This window comes from Balaenoptera acutorostrata, chromosome 10, assembly GCF_949987535.1.
Source record: "Balaenoptera acutorostrata chromosome 10, mBalAcu1.1, whole genome shotgun sequence".
Taxonomy (NCBI): Eukaryota; Metazoa; Chordata; class Mammalia; order Artiodactyla; family Balaenopteridae; genus Balaenoptera; species Balaenoptera acutorostrata.
In genome coordinates this window covers 44,025,009-44,040,757 of record NC_080073.1, presented here as the reverse complement: position 1 = coordinate 44,040,757, position 15,749 = coordinate 44,025,009, and the positions used below count along the sequence as shown (strand labels likewise).

Below are 15,749 nucleotides of genomic sequence, written 5' to 3'. Positions count from 1 at the left end.
TGAAGCTTCCTGAAAGGGCTGCTGGCGCCATGGTCCAGGCTGCCAGGGGATGGAGGACTTGGAGCTGAGAGATGTACCTGTGAGTATTCACAAGGACTCCTGTAGGTCGGTTCTGAAGAAGGACCTCTGTGCATTCCCAGTTAGCTGCTCAGCTATATTTTTCCTTCCATGTCCACTGACATTGGCCATGGGCAGCTCAGCTGGCCCCCCCGCCCAGGACGACCTTCTAAATGTCAGTGAGTCGCACCTCCATGGGCCCCACTCCTCTCCCTGCTCCTGTCCCACACCTGCCTGTGGCCACACCTACCACTTCCTCCTTTTCTGCACTACTGGCTCTCAGTTTCCAAGCCTGGGATTGGTTCAATAATCTTGCAGTCATCTTTTCCCCCACTCATTTTACAGATAGGGAAACTGAGGTGCAGAGCAGGGGTAGTGAGGTCTCTGAGGTCTCAAAAGTCAACTAGATATGGATTACACTCTGTGGATTAACCTGGGAATCTAGCTACTGAGTGTAAGACTTTTTCCATGGGAACATGATTGGGGTAGAAGTAGGCATCCAGGTGGAGCCGGCACGTTAGTGCTGGGCTAGTGCCTAAGGTCAGAAGGCAACACTGACGAGTCCCTACCTTCCCTGAGGACTCCATAGGCTTTAAAGAACTGCAGCACTGGGTCATTGCTGAATTTTTCCAGGCCCACGGCCGCGGCCTGCTGCACATGGCGGAAGTACTTTTCTTGGCTGTAATAAATGATCCCAGCCTGCGAGGAGGAAGACACAGTTGCAATAGTCCCAGCCCCTTTTCCGTCTCTGTTCTGACCTGCTCCCTCCCCTAGTCCCTGCTCCTCTTCCAGCTCTGTAAAGAGAAGAGAAAGAATATTCAGGCCTCATCCCATTCCTCCCCAGCCCCAGGAACAGCTCCATACAGTTTTCTTGGGAAGGAGTTTGGAGATGTTTGTTTTGGAATTGACCACAGATTCTGGTTCTAATGTGATGGGGAGTTCAACTCAGATTTTGCCTTAGGAAGGGAATAAGAGGGAAGAAAGAGGACCAATAATAAGAATCATGACGCCAGTACTTAGAGGTACAAGTTATTGTGAGCTAACCACCTGTGGGGAAGTGTACCAAGGGCTTTATGCCCATCATCTATGCATTATCCTCTCCATATCCTTCACAGTTAAGGAAGCCAAAGCCCATGGAGGCTGTGGCTTGACAAAGGTCACGCAATAAGAGGCGCTGAGATTTCAAAGCGAAGTCTCACTTCCCCTAAGGTTTGTGGGTGCTGGGGTTGGGGATAGATGTGGTTGGATTGTGAACAGCCTTGTGGGCCATACGAAAGAGCCCAGACACCATCCTGAGAGTAATAGGAAGCAGCTGGAATGGTTTTAAGCGTTGTGAGTGGGGGGGGGGGGATGTATTCAGGTGTGTGTTTTTGAAAACACTCTGGCTTGTGTGTGTGTGTGTGTGTGTGTGTGTGTGTTGGGGTGGTCGTGGATGTTGGTGGTGGTGGCGGTGGCGGTGGGGGACTGCTGTTGAAGAGAGCAGAAGCAGAGAAACCAGTTGGGAGGGGGACTGTTGCAGGTGCCCAGAGGGGAGATGGTGGTGATCCTGGACTAGGAGATAAAAAGTGGGTGATCTCAGGAGACATTTAGGAGCTGATACTTCCTGCCGATAGACAGGATCTGGAGATGAGTATGGGAAAGAGTAAAGGCTGGGGGATCAAATGGTGGTGCGATCCACTGAGTTGAAGAGGCACAGACAGGGGAAGGGGAGATAATGGCTAGGTGATGGAGATGGGTTTTTATGCTTTGGTTTGGGGAGCTCGGGGATAGGACTGGGTGGGGATGATGACCGTGGGCTCAGAGAACACCAGAGAGGATGCGCTTGCCACGGAGAGTGAGGCGAGAAGGGACGAAGACAGCCTGAAGCGGCCGGGGACAGCGAAAGGCGGGTGGCGGAGGCAGCACGAGCGGTCAGAGAGGTAACAGGAGAGCTGCAAGGCGCGGGGGTCACCGGGCCAAGGGCGGAGAGTCCCGGAGGGAGCGGCTGGGCAGTGCCCGGGCCACGCACCATAAGGGAGGAGTCATTGCTGCTCATCTCCGGGCACCCGCGGCTCCGAGTCCGGGTCTGGTGGTGCCTCGCGGAGGGGGATTCCCGAGTCAGGGTCCCGGTCGCGCCTCTCGCGGCCTGCAGTTGGAGGAGCGCGCGTCCTTGGAAACGGGGCAGCAGGCCGCTCTCTAAGGGCGTCATAGTTAAGGGTGGGCGTGACCAGGCACCCACGTGACAAGGCGCGGGTAGTCGAGCGCCGAGAGGGTGAGTACGCGCTGGTGGTGCCGCGGTCCCGGGCACCGGCGCCCGAGCCGACCGTGGCCATGGGCATGGGCGCCAGCGCCGAGCAGCCCGCGGGAGGCGCCGAGGGCTTCCACCTGCACGGGGTGAGTGGCCCCTGCGGCACCGGTGGCCTTGGCATGGCGTCCGCACCAGCGTGCGGGGGACGTCCGATCACCGGCCCGGGGGCGGTAGAGGCGGGGTCCCGGCCTTAGTGCGGCCGCCCGGGGGAGAGCGATGCCCCTTCCCGGTAGGAGCCGCCGGCGAGAGATGGCGCCACGGCACTCCTGGGCCCCGGCCCGTATGCGGCCGCGGGTCGGCCCGGCGCCAGCCCCAAGTGCCAGCTCTGCAGGAAGCTGGAGCGTTTCCTGGTCGGGTCGGGCCGCCCCGGAATGGCACTTCTCCCGGGTGAAGAGTGAAAGCACCAGGTCCAGTCGGGACGCATTTCTGCACTTGCATGATCACATTTATGATCGCCTGTTGTGCACTGCTCTCGTTACTGGGCCTGGGGAGAGAGCCAGCTAAGCCCAGGGCCCGGCTGTCCCCGCCCTTGGATCCAGGGGTCGGGGTAACCGAGTGGACGCCAGCTGCGGGGGAGCCTGCCAGCGCGCATCCTGCCTGTGGTGGGGTCGAAGACCGATGAGAACCAGCCCGGGAAAGTGGGAGCGGGAGAGCCAAGAGAACGCGGCAGAGGGCTCTGGGAGAGAGTTTGCGGGGGATGGGGGTGGGGGGAGGGCTCCCCTGTGGAACATTGCGGAGAAGCGCGGTAAGGCCGCGGCTGAGAATGTGCCTTCGGTGTTGCCACAGAGGTCTGGATGAGCAGTCCCGGGGAAAGTGGAGATGGAGTGGGTTCCTAGAGCCTGAAGGTGAGGAGAGGGGCCCGCAGCAAGATGGAGATTTGGGGTGATTTGTACTACGGAGAAGGAGGGGCTGTAACAGAGATGAGAGGGGCAGGAGAGTGTCTGTCCCCGGCGCGCCGCGGGGCAGGACTCTCTTCTCCCTTGTGCATGGTGGATGGCGGCAGAGATGGGGGTAGGCAGACAGGCTTGTCAGTTTGGTGCCTGGCTGTTGAGCCGTCTCTGTATTGTGATGGGAGGCTCTGTTAACAACTATGGGGGAGGGGGGCAGCTAAAGAAGAGGTTTCCTAAAAGGAAAGCCAGGATGGCTTCAGGACCCAGAGGTAACAGAATCTGTGCTTGGTGGTGGGCTTTCCCTAGTGGACGTCATGGTGAGGCACTGGACAGAAAAGGTGGACAGTGAAATGCATGCAGCCAGAAGAGTCTTCCAACAGGTTTGATGGAAGGCAAATTGAGGATATCGACAAGCGGGGGTGGGGTGGTGGTGGTGACGGTGGTGATAGTGGTGATGGTAAGAGTGAAGATGGGAAAGGCCTGTTGGAGAGGGACAGAATGGAGAGACTGGGGAATTGGAGGTCTTCATTCACAAAACAGTTTTTTTTTTTTCCCCGTTTCATACGTGTAGCTTTATTTAGTTGATGTACAATATTATATATGGGTACAATATAGTGATTCACAATTTTTAAAGGTTATACTCCATTTATAGTTATTGTAAAATATTGGCTATATTCCCTGCATTGTACACTATATCCTTATAGCCAAAACAGTGATTTTGAGCACATACACTGTGGCAGGTAGAGTTACAGGCACCGGAGATAAAGCAGTGAGCAGAAAAGATATTGTCCCTTTTCTCATGGAGTTTACATTTGGACGCCAGCAGAGAAGGAAGGGAGACAGACAGGAAATAGAAATATATGGTAGGTGGTGATCATTGCTAGCGAGAAAAATAAAGCAGGGTGAGGGAATCCAGAGTGATGAGTGGGTGCTCTTTTGTATACAGGGGTCAGGAAAGGCCTCTGATCAAGTCACGTTTCAACAGACACCTTGGAAGGAAGTAAGGAGTGGACAATACAGATATTTGGGGGAAGAGCGTTCTGGGCAGAGGGAGGCCCTGAGGTGGGATTGTGCTTGCTGGGCTTGAGGAGAAGCAAGGAGGTGGGGTTGGTGTGCTTGGATGGCGTGGCCCATGCGAGGAGAGTGCTAAAGGATGAGGCCAGGTTGCTTGGGGCCTTGCGTTTTGTCCTGAGGATTTAGGATTTTATGCTGAGCTGTGGAGCCATTGGGAGGTTTTAAGTGGAGGTGTGACATTGCCTCCTAAACATTTAAAAAAACCGAAGAGCAAGTGTGCTGCCTTCTCTAAATATTGGCGTTCCCACGGTGTGCTGGGCATGGTGGAGAAGTCACTGTCCTCGGCAGTGGACAGGAGCAGACTCTGGGTCGGATTTCCTGGGGTCAGGCTGTTGCTGAATAACTGAGTGCTTTTCCTCCCCTGTCAGTTGGGGTTAGTGAGACAGTTAAATGACAGGGAAGGCAGGTGGTGCAGTCTTCTGGCACCCAGCCAAGCCTCAGAAGGCATAAACTGCCATCATTGTTAATCACTCTAGGTGCCCTGATGGGAGATACAGGGGGCGGGGGGAGTGTTATGAAAGCAGCACTCATTGTGGGGCTGCGGGATCTGGGGTGATGGGAACTCCCAAGGGAGAGCCAGACAGAGGGGGCGCTTGTTGCGGGGCCGGGGGTGCGGTGGGCAGCACCGCAGGTGATTTCCGCTGTGGAGCCATAGTGGGTGATGACAAGGCCCACAGCAAGGGGCCTTGACAAGGCCAGACTGAGGACAAGGCCACAGGAGAGGGGAGGCGGAGGCGCTGGGTGGGCTGGGAGAGGGCTGGGCCTGCGCACTGGGGGCCCGAGCCTCTGAGCCTCATTAATGATGGAGGTTGGCAGACACATTGTTGAGGAGGGTAGAGGGCAACCAGCCTCTGGAGTGGGGGCCTTACCCGAGGAAGGTGGAGTGGCCCAGAGCAGGGAGGGGCAGCTCCCCGCCAGCTCTCCCTGGCGACCTGTCCTCTGATTCTCAAAAGACCCCTCTTCCCAGCTTCCCCCTGAAGGGACGGAGGGGCAGGCTCCAAGCAGCTGCCCTCTGGGCCAGGCCAACTAGGGCTGGAGTTGGTTTCTGGGCTCATTCTCACTGGAAGCCATGGCAGCTTCTGGAGGTGGCAAGGCGGGGCTCCGTTGGTTCCACTGCCTGGAGGGAGCCCTGATTCCAGGGGCGAACTGGCCTTGATCCATAGCCTCAGCGGTAAGCTCTCCTTCAGTTTGGGGACTCCAAGACTGGAGGGGCTAGTGGGTGGCAGAAGCCATGGGGGCCTTTCCCTCAAGGAAGCATCCAGAACCTGAGGCCACATGAGCCCTGTGCCCTGTGGGCTGGGGGCCTGGCTGGTGCCTGACCAGCAGGGCATCAAGTGCTCACAGCCAAAGGCCTGAGGGTGTGGGGCCCATCTTCGGTCCAGACCTGGGGATAAAGGCTGCATTGTTTGAGCAAAGCTCTGTGAATGGGGCCTTTGAGATGGATTTCCACCATAGCTGCAAGCCTGGTTGTGGTGTTTTTGGAGACAGCAGGGAGTTTGGGAGCTGAGGGCAGGGCAGGAGCCCCTTGGGCTGGGAATGGCTCCTGGAGGAGCTGTCCTGTGGGGGGAGGTTGGATGGTGAGGGGACTGTGCGCTGCTCACCAGGCTCCCTGGCTCAGGCTCATTCCAGACCCTGGGGTCTGCTCTCCTCAGCCACCCCTCCTCAACAGCTCCTATCGCCCCACCTGCGGGACTGGGCTTGGATCTGTCACCACAGGGTCAGGGGCCCTCTGGGATCTGGCCACAGGCTGCCTTCTGCACTCTCACTTTCTGGGCACGGCCCTGGCTCCATCCATCCTGGGGCACTCCCTTCCTGTCCACATCTAAACCTTTCTGGTAAACCCTTCTGGCTTTCCAGCAGCCCCAGCCCAGGCTTCTGGGGCAGCCATCTGTGTCACCCTGTCTCCGTGTGGCCTACTGCTCTGGGTTCTCCTATGAGGCGTCTCTGGAAGCATCTGTGGATCATGATCAGGAAAGAGTTGTTTTCCGAAAGAGGAAAACCTGTGCCCAGGAAGGTAGTGAGAGAGGATGGAGTGAACCTTGACCATGCCGACGTGTGGCCTGCCTGGAACGGTTCATGCTGGAGTCTGTGTCCTCGCCGGGACACGGGGAGTGGTGATGGTTTCTAGAATTGACGGCTGGGGGCTTCTGGGAGAGTCCCGGGGTCGGCGCAGTGACCGTGGCCTCTGTGCACCACAGGTGCAGGAGAACTCCCCCGCCCAGCAGGCAGGCCTGGAGCCCTACTTCGACTTCATCATCACCATTGGGCACTCAAGGCTGGTGAGGCCCCCCTCCTGCCTCTGCTTTGCTTGTGTGTGTCTCCTGCTGTCCCACAGGGGCCCCAGCCCTGCTCCTGCCTCCCTTTTCTGCTGAAGGGAGGCTGAGCCCCATCTCCCCTTCTTCCTGAGCCTGATGGGGGCCCTGCCTGGAGTTCAGCTCCTGGGCTCTCAGGGGTGGTCTGGAGCAGGTGGACTCCTGGCACTGGCTGCAAGGCCTACGGGGCCTGCCCAGAGGGGCCTGAGAGGTGTGGGAGCTCTGGAAGGGGCAGTTCAGAGTGGGCAGTGCTGCAGTGCTCTGGACCCCGGGGGCTCTTTGCTTACTTTGTTGTGTTTTCCGGGGGGACCTAAGGAGGAAGGTTTAGCAGGGCTTGGGGGTGCTGGGGGTCACAGTGGCTGCAGGCCCAGCCCAGCCACCAAGGCCCTTGCCCCATCTCAGACCCAGACTTGTCTGGGGGGCCCGGCCGGGTGTGTGTGGGGGTCCGGGAGTCAGCCCCGCTGCCCCTGCAGAACAAGGAGAATGACATGCTCAAGGCCCTGCTGAAGGCCAACGTGGAGAAGCCGGTGAAGCTGGAGGTATTCAACATGAAGACCATGAAGGTGCGCGAGGTGGAGGTGGTGCCCAGCAACATGTGGGGCGGCCAGGGCCTGCTGGGCGCCAGCGTGCGCTTCTGCAGCTTCCGAAGGGCCAGCGAGCACGTGTGGCATGTGCTGGTGAGTGGGCGGGGCGTATGGGATGGGTGTGGGGTGGGGGCCTCCCGGGAGAGGCCAGCAGGCAGTGGGTCTGTTAGAGGGTCCCAAGGGCAGGGTGTGGTCTCCTCTCTCCAGTGTCCCAAAGAGGGCAACTCTTCTCAGCCCAGCAGTGCCCTGTGACTTTGGGCATTTTCTTACCCTCTAGACGTTGGCTTCTTCTTTGGAAAGGTGGGGACGCCATCTGCTGGAAGCTTGGTTGTACTGCCAGAAGGCTGCTGCTGCTGCTGCTTTAGTCTTTATCTAGAAGAGTGGTTTTTTTGGTATACTCTAGGGGAGGGGTCCCCAACCCCAGGGCCGCGGACCGGTACCGGTCCCCAGCCTGTTAGGAACCGGGCTACACAGCAGGAGGTGAGCGGCAGGTGAGCGAGCAAAGCTTCATCTGCCGCTCCCCATCGCTCGCGTTACCACCTGAACCGTTAACACCCCCGCCGTCCGTGGAAAAATTGTCTTCCACAAAACTGGCCCTTGGTGCCAGAAAGGTCGGGGACCGCTGCTCTAGGATATACCAGTATATTTTGGGTTTTTTTTGGCAGGTCCCCTGAGAGCACCTTTGGGCACTGGGCTGGTGCCTAGGGTCTGAACCTTAATGAATCTCCGTGACTGAGTTGTCACAGATGTTGCTGTTAGTGTTCGTTCACAGACACACATGCACACGTGACATGCACAGTCACTGATGGGGCCCGAGTTCTCGAATGCTCGGTCCTATGGCTTGATGGACAGAGGGTGCCCTGAGCTGGAAATTGGCTGATTTGGTTTCTAGCCCCCTCTATTGCTCACTGACTCCTCACGGGAGCCTTCTCAACCTTTTCAGCCAGCCTCAGTTTGTCCATAAGTGCAATGGGGGTGGTGATGCAAATCCCTCTATATTTCCCGGGAGACTGGGGGTTGGGTAGTGGAACTTTCCAAGGGAGAAGGCAATCCTCGTACCCACTTCTCACCACCCTCTCCTTCAACCTCCCCCTACCCGCCACCCCAGGGGTCTTCAGTTCTGTGCCCGCAGCCATAACAACAATGCAGTTGGGCACTTACTGTGGGCCAAGGTGTGGTTTTCATTCTGTGCATATATTATTTTTTTTAATCTTCTCAGCAACCGTTGAGTAAGTCCTACATATCCCACTTTTAATTGTGGGGAAACTGAGGCCGAGGGGTTAAGTGTTTATCCACAGCGCCCCAGCTAGCCGCTGGTGGAGCTGGGAGTTGGACCTAAGTGGTCAGATGCGGGAGCTCCTGCCTGTGGCACGGTGCTGCCCTCTGCTGGACAGGCTGTGGACTGGGGGAGGCAGGGGAACCAGGGGCTGGGCTGGGAGAGTCTGGGCTTGAGGTCCTGGCCTGGGGACAGAGGACAGGTGGAAAGGCAGCTCCTGGAGAGGCAGCTTCCCACCTGCCACCCCCCAGTAGCAAGGCCGATAGTTGGATAGTTCGTGATTCTTTTCTCAGGATGTGGAACCCTGTTCCCCTGCCTTCCTCGCTGGCCTGCGCCCCTACACCGACTACGTGGTTGGCTCAGACCAGATCCTCCAGGAGGTAAGGAACCATGGCCTTCCCCCCGGCCCCCTGGATGGGGTGTGGAGAGATGGGTGCTGTCCATGACAAGCGTCTTGTGAGGCTTCCCATCCCAGGGTGGGAGCAGGGCTCAGGTGCCATGTGTCTGTCGTAGTCCGAGGACTTCTTCTCGCTCATCGAGTCCCATGAGGGGAAGCCCTTGAAGCTGATGGTTTATAACTCCGAGTCCGACTCCTGCCGGGATGTGACTGTCACTCCCAATGCAGCCTGGGGTGGAGAGGGCAGGTATTTCCTGGGGTTGCAGGGCTGCAGGGTGGGGCCCTGGTGGGGCCGTGGGGGACCCTGGCCATTGGGCATGGACCTGGAGTCCCATGGTGGGGATGGAGGGCTGGGCCCTGGGCCCAGGGATCCTGAGGCTGACAGTTGGTCCATGAGGCCCCCCCATTGCTGGTGGATGGGGGTGGCAGTGATAGGAAGGGCTGTGGGACAAGCCCTGGAGTGAATGTTTCTGGTCTTCGGCAGCCTGGGCTGTGGTATCGGCTACGGGTATCTGCATCGGATCCCAACCCAGCCTCCCAGCCACCACAAGAAGCCACCTGGTGTTCCGCCACCTGGTGCCCCACCATCTGGTACCCCACCACCTGGACCCACCCCCCAGGACTCTCCTGCCCCTTCTGGCCTGGAGATAGGCTCCAGGCAGGGTGACTATGTGGAGGTATGTGGGGAGCACCTGCCAGCTGTGGCGAGAGGGGAGCTTCATGTGGGCAGAAGGGCCTGCAGCTGGGAAGAGAGGACACTGGGGGCTGTCCTCACTGGGGACCTGCCTGCAGAGCCCTTGGGAGGCCCATCTGCTTGTGGGACCCAGTGGGAGCAGATGGGCCCATCCTGGGACAGTGGAACCTACTTTGGTTCTGCCACTTGGGTCTGGAGGTGAGGGTAGTGAGGCACTGGTTGTCATTTTCATTTCATGACTGGGAAACTGAGGCTCAGAGGTGGACAGAGCCTTGTTCTGTGCCTCTGTGAGTCTGTGGTAAAGTTAGGCCAGGGGCTGGGTGTCTGTCTGGGTCTGCAGCCAGATCGTGGCTGTTGAGAGGTCCCCCAAGTGCCTCTGGGCATCGGGCTGGTGCCTGGGGTCTGCACGGGGGCCCTTGGGGACTGCTCTCCAGGCATGGACTCTTCCTGTGGGTCATGGATGGGGCTCCGTCAGGTGGGCCCTTGGGGCTGCTCAGCAGAGTGGGAAGCATGCCCCGAGTCCATGTCCACACTGCACGGGAGGCCAGCCAGGCCCCTCTTGCCTGACTTCACATCTGCTGCAGAGGAAGCGGCAGATGCCCAGGGCTGTTTGCTCCCTCGGGCTGAGCGGTGCGCCTGGTGGGTGTGAGCTGGCGGTTAGGTTGGACTACCCTGTCCAACAGGCCTCTCCTGTTCCTTTTTTTCCCTGGCTCCCCGTAGGCCCTGCTGCAGGCACCTGGCTCCTCCAAGGAGGAACAGCTCCCTGGGCCTGAGAGTCCTGGCCATGGCACTCCAGACCTTGGCGACCTTCCCCGTTCCATGGAGATCCCTCTTCAGCCTCCGCCTCCACTGCAGCGAGTCATGGACCCAGGTACTGAGCAGGCTGAGAGGAAGCTGAGGGCCTGCAAGCCCTGTGCCGGAGCGGGTCCCAAGCTCTGGGCTGGACTTCGGCAGACCCACTGAGCCCTCCTATCTGATATCCGCCAAGATAACTGCAGGTGATCCAATCAGTATACAGATGGCAAGAGTGCTGTCCAGAGGAGAGAGGGGGCCTGCTCAAGGTCACACAGCACACTGGGCACAGAGCAGGGTCTGGGCCCTCTGCCACTGGGCTATTCCCATGATACCCAACCCCAGGCCCCTTTCTTTCCTCAGAAACCGGCAGTGGGGAACCTCTGGGGTTGGCTGGGGGCATTGCCACGGGCTGAGGAGGTTACAGTCTCTGGCCGGGCCAGATGCCCCAGGAATAGGGCGCCGTGAGCCCAGGGCGCTGGCCTTCCAGCGGTCAGGGTTTTGTTCTGGCAGAGAACTGCGCACCTTCCCCTAGGCTTCCTGGACGTGTCCGGCATCTCCCTCTTGGACAGCAGCAATGCCAGCGCCTGGTCTGGCCTGCCCTCCTCCACAGAGCTGACCTCCACTGCGGTCTCAGCCTCAGGGCCGGAGGACGTCTGCTCCAGCAGGGGTTCTCGTGAGCGTGGCGGTGAGTGGCCGGCCGGCACCCTCGGAGGCCTTCTGGGAAGGGCCCCGGCTTGTGGGGAAGGCGGCCCTGAGTCTCTCAGCTGGGCTAGAGGCTGGCCTGCAGGTGGACTGCAGCCGCATCAAGGCATTTGTACGGTAAAGCGCCCATCCCCCATCAACGCTGGGGGTGGGAGTCGAGGGTCAGCGGGGTTACTGCCCCAGGCCACACTGGCCCTGGTCTGTGGGCCTCCTCAGCCCCACCCCGTGTGTTTCAGGTGAGGCCACCTGGTCTGGGTCAGAGTTTGAGGTCTCCTTCCCAGACAGCCCAGGCGCCCAGGCGGACCACCTGCCTCAGCTGACACTGCCCGACAGCCTCACCTCTGCAGCCTCACCAGAAGATGGGCTGTCCGCTGAGCTGCTCGAAGCCCAGGCTGAGGAGGAGCCAGCAAGCACAGAGAGCCTAGATTTCGGGGCAGAGGCTGAGAGGCCAGCCAGCCAGGCACAGCTCTCCACCCCAAAATAACACCCCAGGCTCCAAGAAGGGCCTCTGATGGCATTTCATGAGGCCCAGAAGTGGGAGGCAGCTCAGGCCACACTGCGTGGCCAAGCCCCCTGCATTACGCTTCCTAGGCTGCTGCTGACGGGGGTGGGGGGTGGTGTGGCTTGTGTCCACTCAGACCCTACTGGTCTCCAAGAGGTGACCTCCCAGCATTCATTCTGCCTGATGGTCCTGCCTTTGGGGAACTGGCCACTTGTTTGAGAATCTCAAGTACTTTTTGGGTAGTAGGGGGCTGGGAGTAGCACCCAGGTTAAATAAGTTTTCCAGGAGCTAGGGTAGGAGAGCAAAGGATTCTTTGCCGCTTGGGTAGGGCGTGGAACTTCAGTGGGTAGAGTAAGAGGAGGCCGCAGGCCTTGGGGAAGGGCATCTTTTGGCCGTGTACCCACTGCTTGCTCCTGCTCTGGTCACTGTGGCTGCACAGAAGGTAGCAGAGTCCAGGCGCCACCAGGTGTGAAGATGGGGTGAGGGACAAAGGGGTTGGTGTGGAGTGTTTGCCTAATCGCTCTGTAGGGCTTGCAGTGGTTCTTTCCACAGAGCTCAGCCAGCTCTATCTGTAATGGAAGGCACCCCCAAGCCCTGGGGACCCCTGCCACTCCAATTACTGTCTCACTCTGTGCTACACTGCACAGTTGGCTCATGCTGCCTGCACATTCCAGCCATGTTTGGAGGAGAGGCAGTGAACTTGCCCACCTCTTCTGAGGGAGGATGGTTGGAAATTCTAGGCCCTTCAGCACACTCACCTGTGCTTGGACCACGATGCTTCTTCTTCCCCACCGTCTACACCCTACAGACCTAGTGTCCCCAGTTGTGACTCCTGTCAGCTCCCAAACTTTTACAACCATCTCTTCTAAATATACAAGTCATCCAGCCAGCCCCAGTGGTGAGTAAGAGTTACAAATTTAAGTTCACCATCCTAAGCAGACTCTCAGCCAGTCCTCCCGACTGGAGTTCTTTACACACAGCTCCCACTCCAAGGGGAAATGAGAGGCCTGGACAAGATTAAGTAAGGGCCCTTCTGTTCTTCCCTATAGTACGGGAGAGGGCTGTTCCCCTCACCTCCAGTGCCTTGGGAGGCTAAGACTAGGTTGGGTCTTTTGCTCCGCCTTGTTCCTGCAGGAAGAGGAGGGCTCCATCCAGGGATGGCCCCTCATCACTTGAAGTCCTCTCCTCTTTGGCTAGAGTCCCTCACCTTCCCACAGCCCTTGCTGAGTACCATGAAAGCTGCTTCTGGCCTGGCCTTCTAGCCTCGGCCCAGTCGAAAGTCCCACCTTTACCATTTGATTTGGAATGTGTGCACTTACAGGGAATTCAGAGCTTTCTTAGGCTCATAGGACAAGGACTGTCTGCTCTGGGGGGCACAGACCAAGTATATGGAGGGAGGGCCCCAAACCAGCAAACACTTCGCTTCTAGCACTGTGACTACATTTAAAAAGCAAGTCTTTGTCGAGTCTACCAGAGCAGCTGATAAGCCTGCAGAACAGGGAGGCATTGTGTCCAAAGCCAGTGCTGGAGCCTGGTTCCTGGATTGTCTGGGAGCCCAGTGTCTGCCTGCAGCAATCCAGGAAGTAGAAATCACCAAGGGCCTGTTCTGAGGCCAGCTTCCCTTCACTGTAGCCTGGTAGTCCGACCCAGAGTCACCCTCACCCAAGGGACCTGGTTCTTCCCTCCCTCACTTTCACACACTCCCCTCCTTATATTGGGGGATAAAATGGATATCAATGCTAATTATTTCCAGGGTAAACAAAACCAGAAGTTTCTTCCTTTCTCTGTAATCTGCTATGAAGGAAAATGACAAGTGAAAATAAATGTGTACTACACTTTGAAATATTGTAACTAAAGCCTTTATTCTATACAACTGTGAAATACAGATTTTTACCCTTTTGGCATTGCAGACTGTCAAGATTTTCTGGAAACTATTACTGGTTTGACTGGAACAACAAAAAAAACCACAACCATGCTGGGGGTGAGATCTATGACGGGAAGGGAGCACAGCCGCCCCTCGAGGCTCGGCACACAGGGCAGCATGGCCCAGCGAGGCCCACTCCTTCTGCCCAAGGGCCCCTCGTGAAAACACAACTGAGGGCTGGTAAATGAGTTTTTTTTTTTTTTTTTGCCGTTAATTCACAACTATTGCTAAAAAATGTGCACCAAAAGCGCACTATTGTATTCAACAGATAGAAAGGATTTTTAAAAACAGCCGGTTGCTCTCTGCGTAAGGGAGACAGGCTCACTGGAGATGTGGCGTGTCTTTGCGCACTTCTTCAAAATGTGGCGGCAGTGACCAGCCCACTTTCCAAAGGAGGCTGACCAGCAGTGAGGAAACCCTGTCTCTACGGTTGTGCCGGTCGGAATATCTCAGATAGTGAGGTCTGGACTCAGGCCACCAGCTGCCTCCAGCTGAACCTGTGAAGGCGTAGAAAAGAAAAAACCTTCCCCACCCCCTCCCCAGTCCCTGCTGTTGTGGGGACGGGCCACGCTGGGGAGGCAACTGGACTGGAATAAACTGCCCTCTGAAGGCACTTGTGCTTCTGGCTTCATCCAGGAGGCTTGTCTTACGTAGTTTTATGGGGGTGGACCATTGTTCTATTCCAAATACAAATGACCTTGGGGAGAATCCAAAGTATTTTTTTCTGCCAAAAGTTGAAGTATTTATCCCCAATAAGTTATATTCTGTACAAGATCCAAATGATTCTATGAAAGCTTTAGATTGTTAGAAAGAACAGTGAAAAGAAATCTGGATACAGGTACAACGACAACAAAAACCTGCATATAAAACTGGAAAAAACAAACATGTATACTTCCAGGACGTGAATATCAAATTAACTCACTATGATACCCTTTTACTCTGACACCATAAATATTAGGTAGCATTTAAATGAAGTTAAAATCTCATCACAGTCTTAAGTTTTGATGGTGTCACGCTGCTCACCCAGAGCAAGAACCTGTGGTGTCACCTGGCTTTGCCCATAAATAAAATGACACAGTGGAGGAAGGAGTAAGAGAGCTGCACCTCCCTGTGGCCGCCACCCAGTCCAGGCACCATGGGGGTATCACCGCTGGGCACAGGCTGGGCGTACTCTAGGCTGGCAGTCCCAGTGCTGTGATCCAGCACCTGGAATTTCAACAGATTTTCCTACAAGAACACATCTGAGATGCAATATTAAAAACAAGCCCAACAATAATCATTTATTATGAAATGGGCTGGCTCTCGAATTGTGCAGCAGCAAATTCCTATTAAAAGTAACTGTCTTAAATGGTGAAAACAACTTGTTTTTTTTTAATGACAAACTTGGAAAAAGCCTTCATAGGTACTGCGTGAATGGAATGTACTCTTAGCAAAGCTCAAGAGTCTGGGTTTGGAGTTGAAACACAGTGACAGATGTGGCCCTACCAATGTGTTTCTAACAAGTGCTAACAGATCAAGATAGGGTCCTTTGAAACAAAAGGAGGAAGCAAAGTCTGCGCTGGCCTGTCGTTAGTTCTCTGTACACCTCGCAAGACACAGTCTGCTCGGGGCTCTTCTGCTCTGGCACTCTGCCTTCCTGGGGACAGCTTAATCTACACATTGAGACTGGTTTCTATATTACATCTCGATTAGTCACTTCAATTGAAAGAGAATCTCAGTCCATACCAAATCGGCCGTTTGAAGTCTTGTTCCCATTGGGGCTCAGTGGGCTTCCTAGAAGGACTACTCTTGGGGCCATAGAGGAAGGTCAGTAAATGAATACCCAGGAGCATTCGCCCACCCTTCACGTGGACTTCTGACGGTAATGGAGGGTGAGGTCACCACCACTCTTCCATATGAAGTGTTTCACTGTTCGAAGGTCCATATTTGGATCCAAAACCTGAATAGCAAAAAATGAATAATAAAAAAGGTATCTAATATCTAAGGCTTTTGTCGTTAACTCTGGGACTCTCCTCGCCCATGCCTGGTGGCCTGTTCTTGCTGACACAGCTGCCTTGCAAGCAGGCACGGATCTGGGCATGGTAAGATGTGCAGCTTGTGTGGCTAGGCCAGACAGGCCATGTTCAGCCATTCCTCTGAAGAAATACCTTGAGTGCATCTTCATTTACAACATCTCCACCGATGCTCCACCCACCTCCACTTCAAATCTTAAACTAACGTGGCAGATGCTGCCCTGCAAATAAAGACGAGCATGT

The 15,749-nt window shown here is 56.4% G+C and overlaps 3 protein-coding genes across 13 annotated transcripts in view; 1 reads left to right on the top strand and 2 right to left on the bottom strand.

Annotated features, from left to right (window-relative positions):
• Positions 1–2,258, bottom strand: part of TTC21A (tetratricopeptide repeat domain 21A) — a 30,908-nt gene extending 28,650 nt beyond the window's left edge. For all 8 annotated transcript variants that reach the window (XM_057554094.1, XM_057554097.1, XM_057554095.1 and 5 more), the window contains exons 1-2: positions 2,066–2,258; positions 627–756 (exon numbers count right to left, since the gene is read on the bottom strand). In XM_057554094.1, the coding sequence (XP_057410077.1) occupies positions 627–756; positions 2,066–2,245 (310 nt within the window). In that variant the 5' untranslated portion in view covers positions 2,246–2,258. The remainder of the gene's footprint in view (positions 1–626; positions 757–2,065) is intronic.
• A 15-nt stretch (positions 2,259–2,273) lies between these two features.
• GORASP1 (golgi reassembly stacking protein 1) lies at positions 2,274–13,479 on the top strand. 3 transcript variants are annotated; one of them, XM_057554103.1, is made up of 10 exons: positions 2,300–2,430; positions 3,131–3,189; positions 6,507–6,587; positions 7,094–7,297; positions 8,774–8,860; positions 8,994–9,124; positions 9,362–9,554; positions 10,292–10,442; positions 10,899–11,051; positions 11,305–13,479. In XM_057554103.1, the coding sequence occupies exons 4-10, from the start codon at positions 7,109–7,111 to the stop codon at positions 11,550–11,552; spliced, it is 1,152 nt and encodes a 383-aa protein (XP_057410086.1). In that variant the 5' UTR covers positions 2,300–2,430; positions 3,131–3,189; positions 6,507–6,587; positions 7,094–7,108; the 3' UTR covers positions 11,553–13,479. The 3 variants fall into 3 exon arrangements, with proteins under 3 accessions (XP_007191514.2, XP_057410087.1, XP_057410086.1); XM_007191452.2 differs by lacking the exon at positions 3,131–3,189 and having other exon boundaries at positions 2,274–2,430; XM_057554104.1 differs by lacking the exon at positions 3,131–3,189 and having other exon boundaries at positions 2,289–2,308.
• WDR48 (WD repeat domain 48) overlaps positions 13,414–15,749 on the bottom strand; it is a 44,742-nt gene continuing 42,406 nt past the window's right edge. For both annotated transcript variants that reach the window (XM_007191451.2, XM_057554102.1), the window contains exon 19: positions 13,414–15,433. In XM_007191451.2, coding sequence (XP_007191513.1) covers positions 15,338–15,433 — 96 coding nt within the window. In that variant the 3' untranslated portion in view covers positions 13,414–15,337. The remainder of the gene's footprint in view (positions 15,434–15,749) is intronic.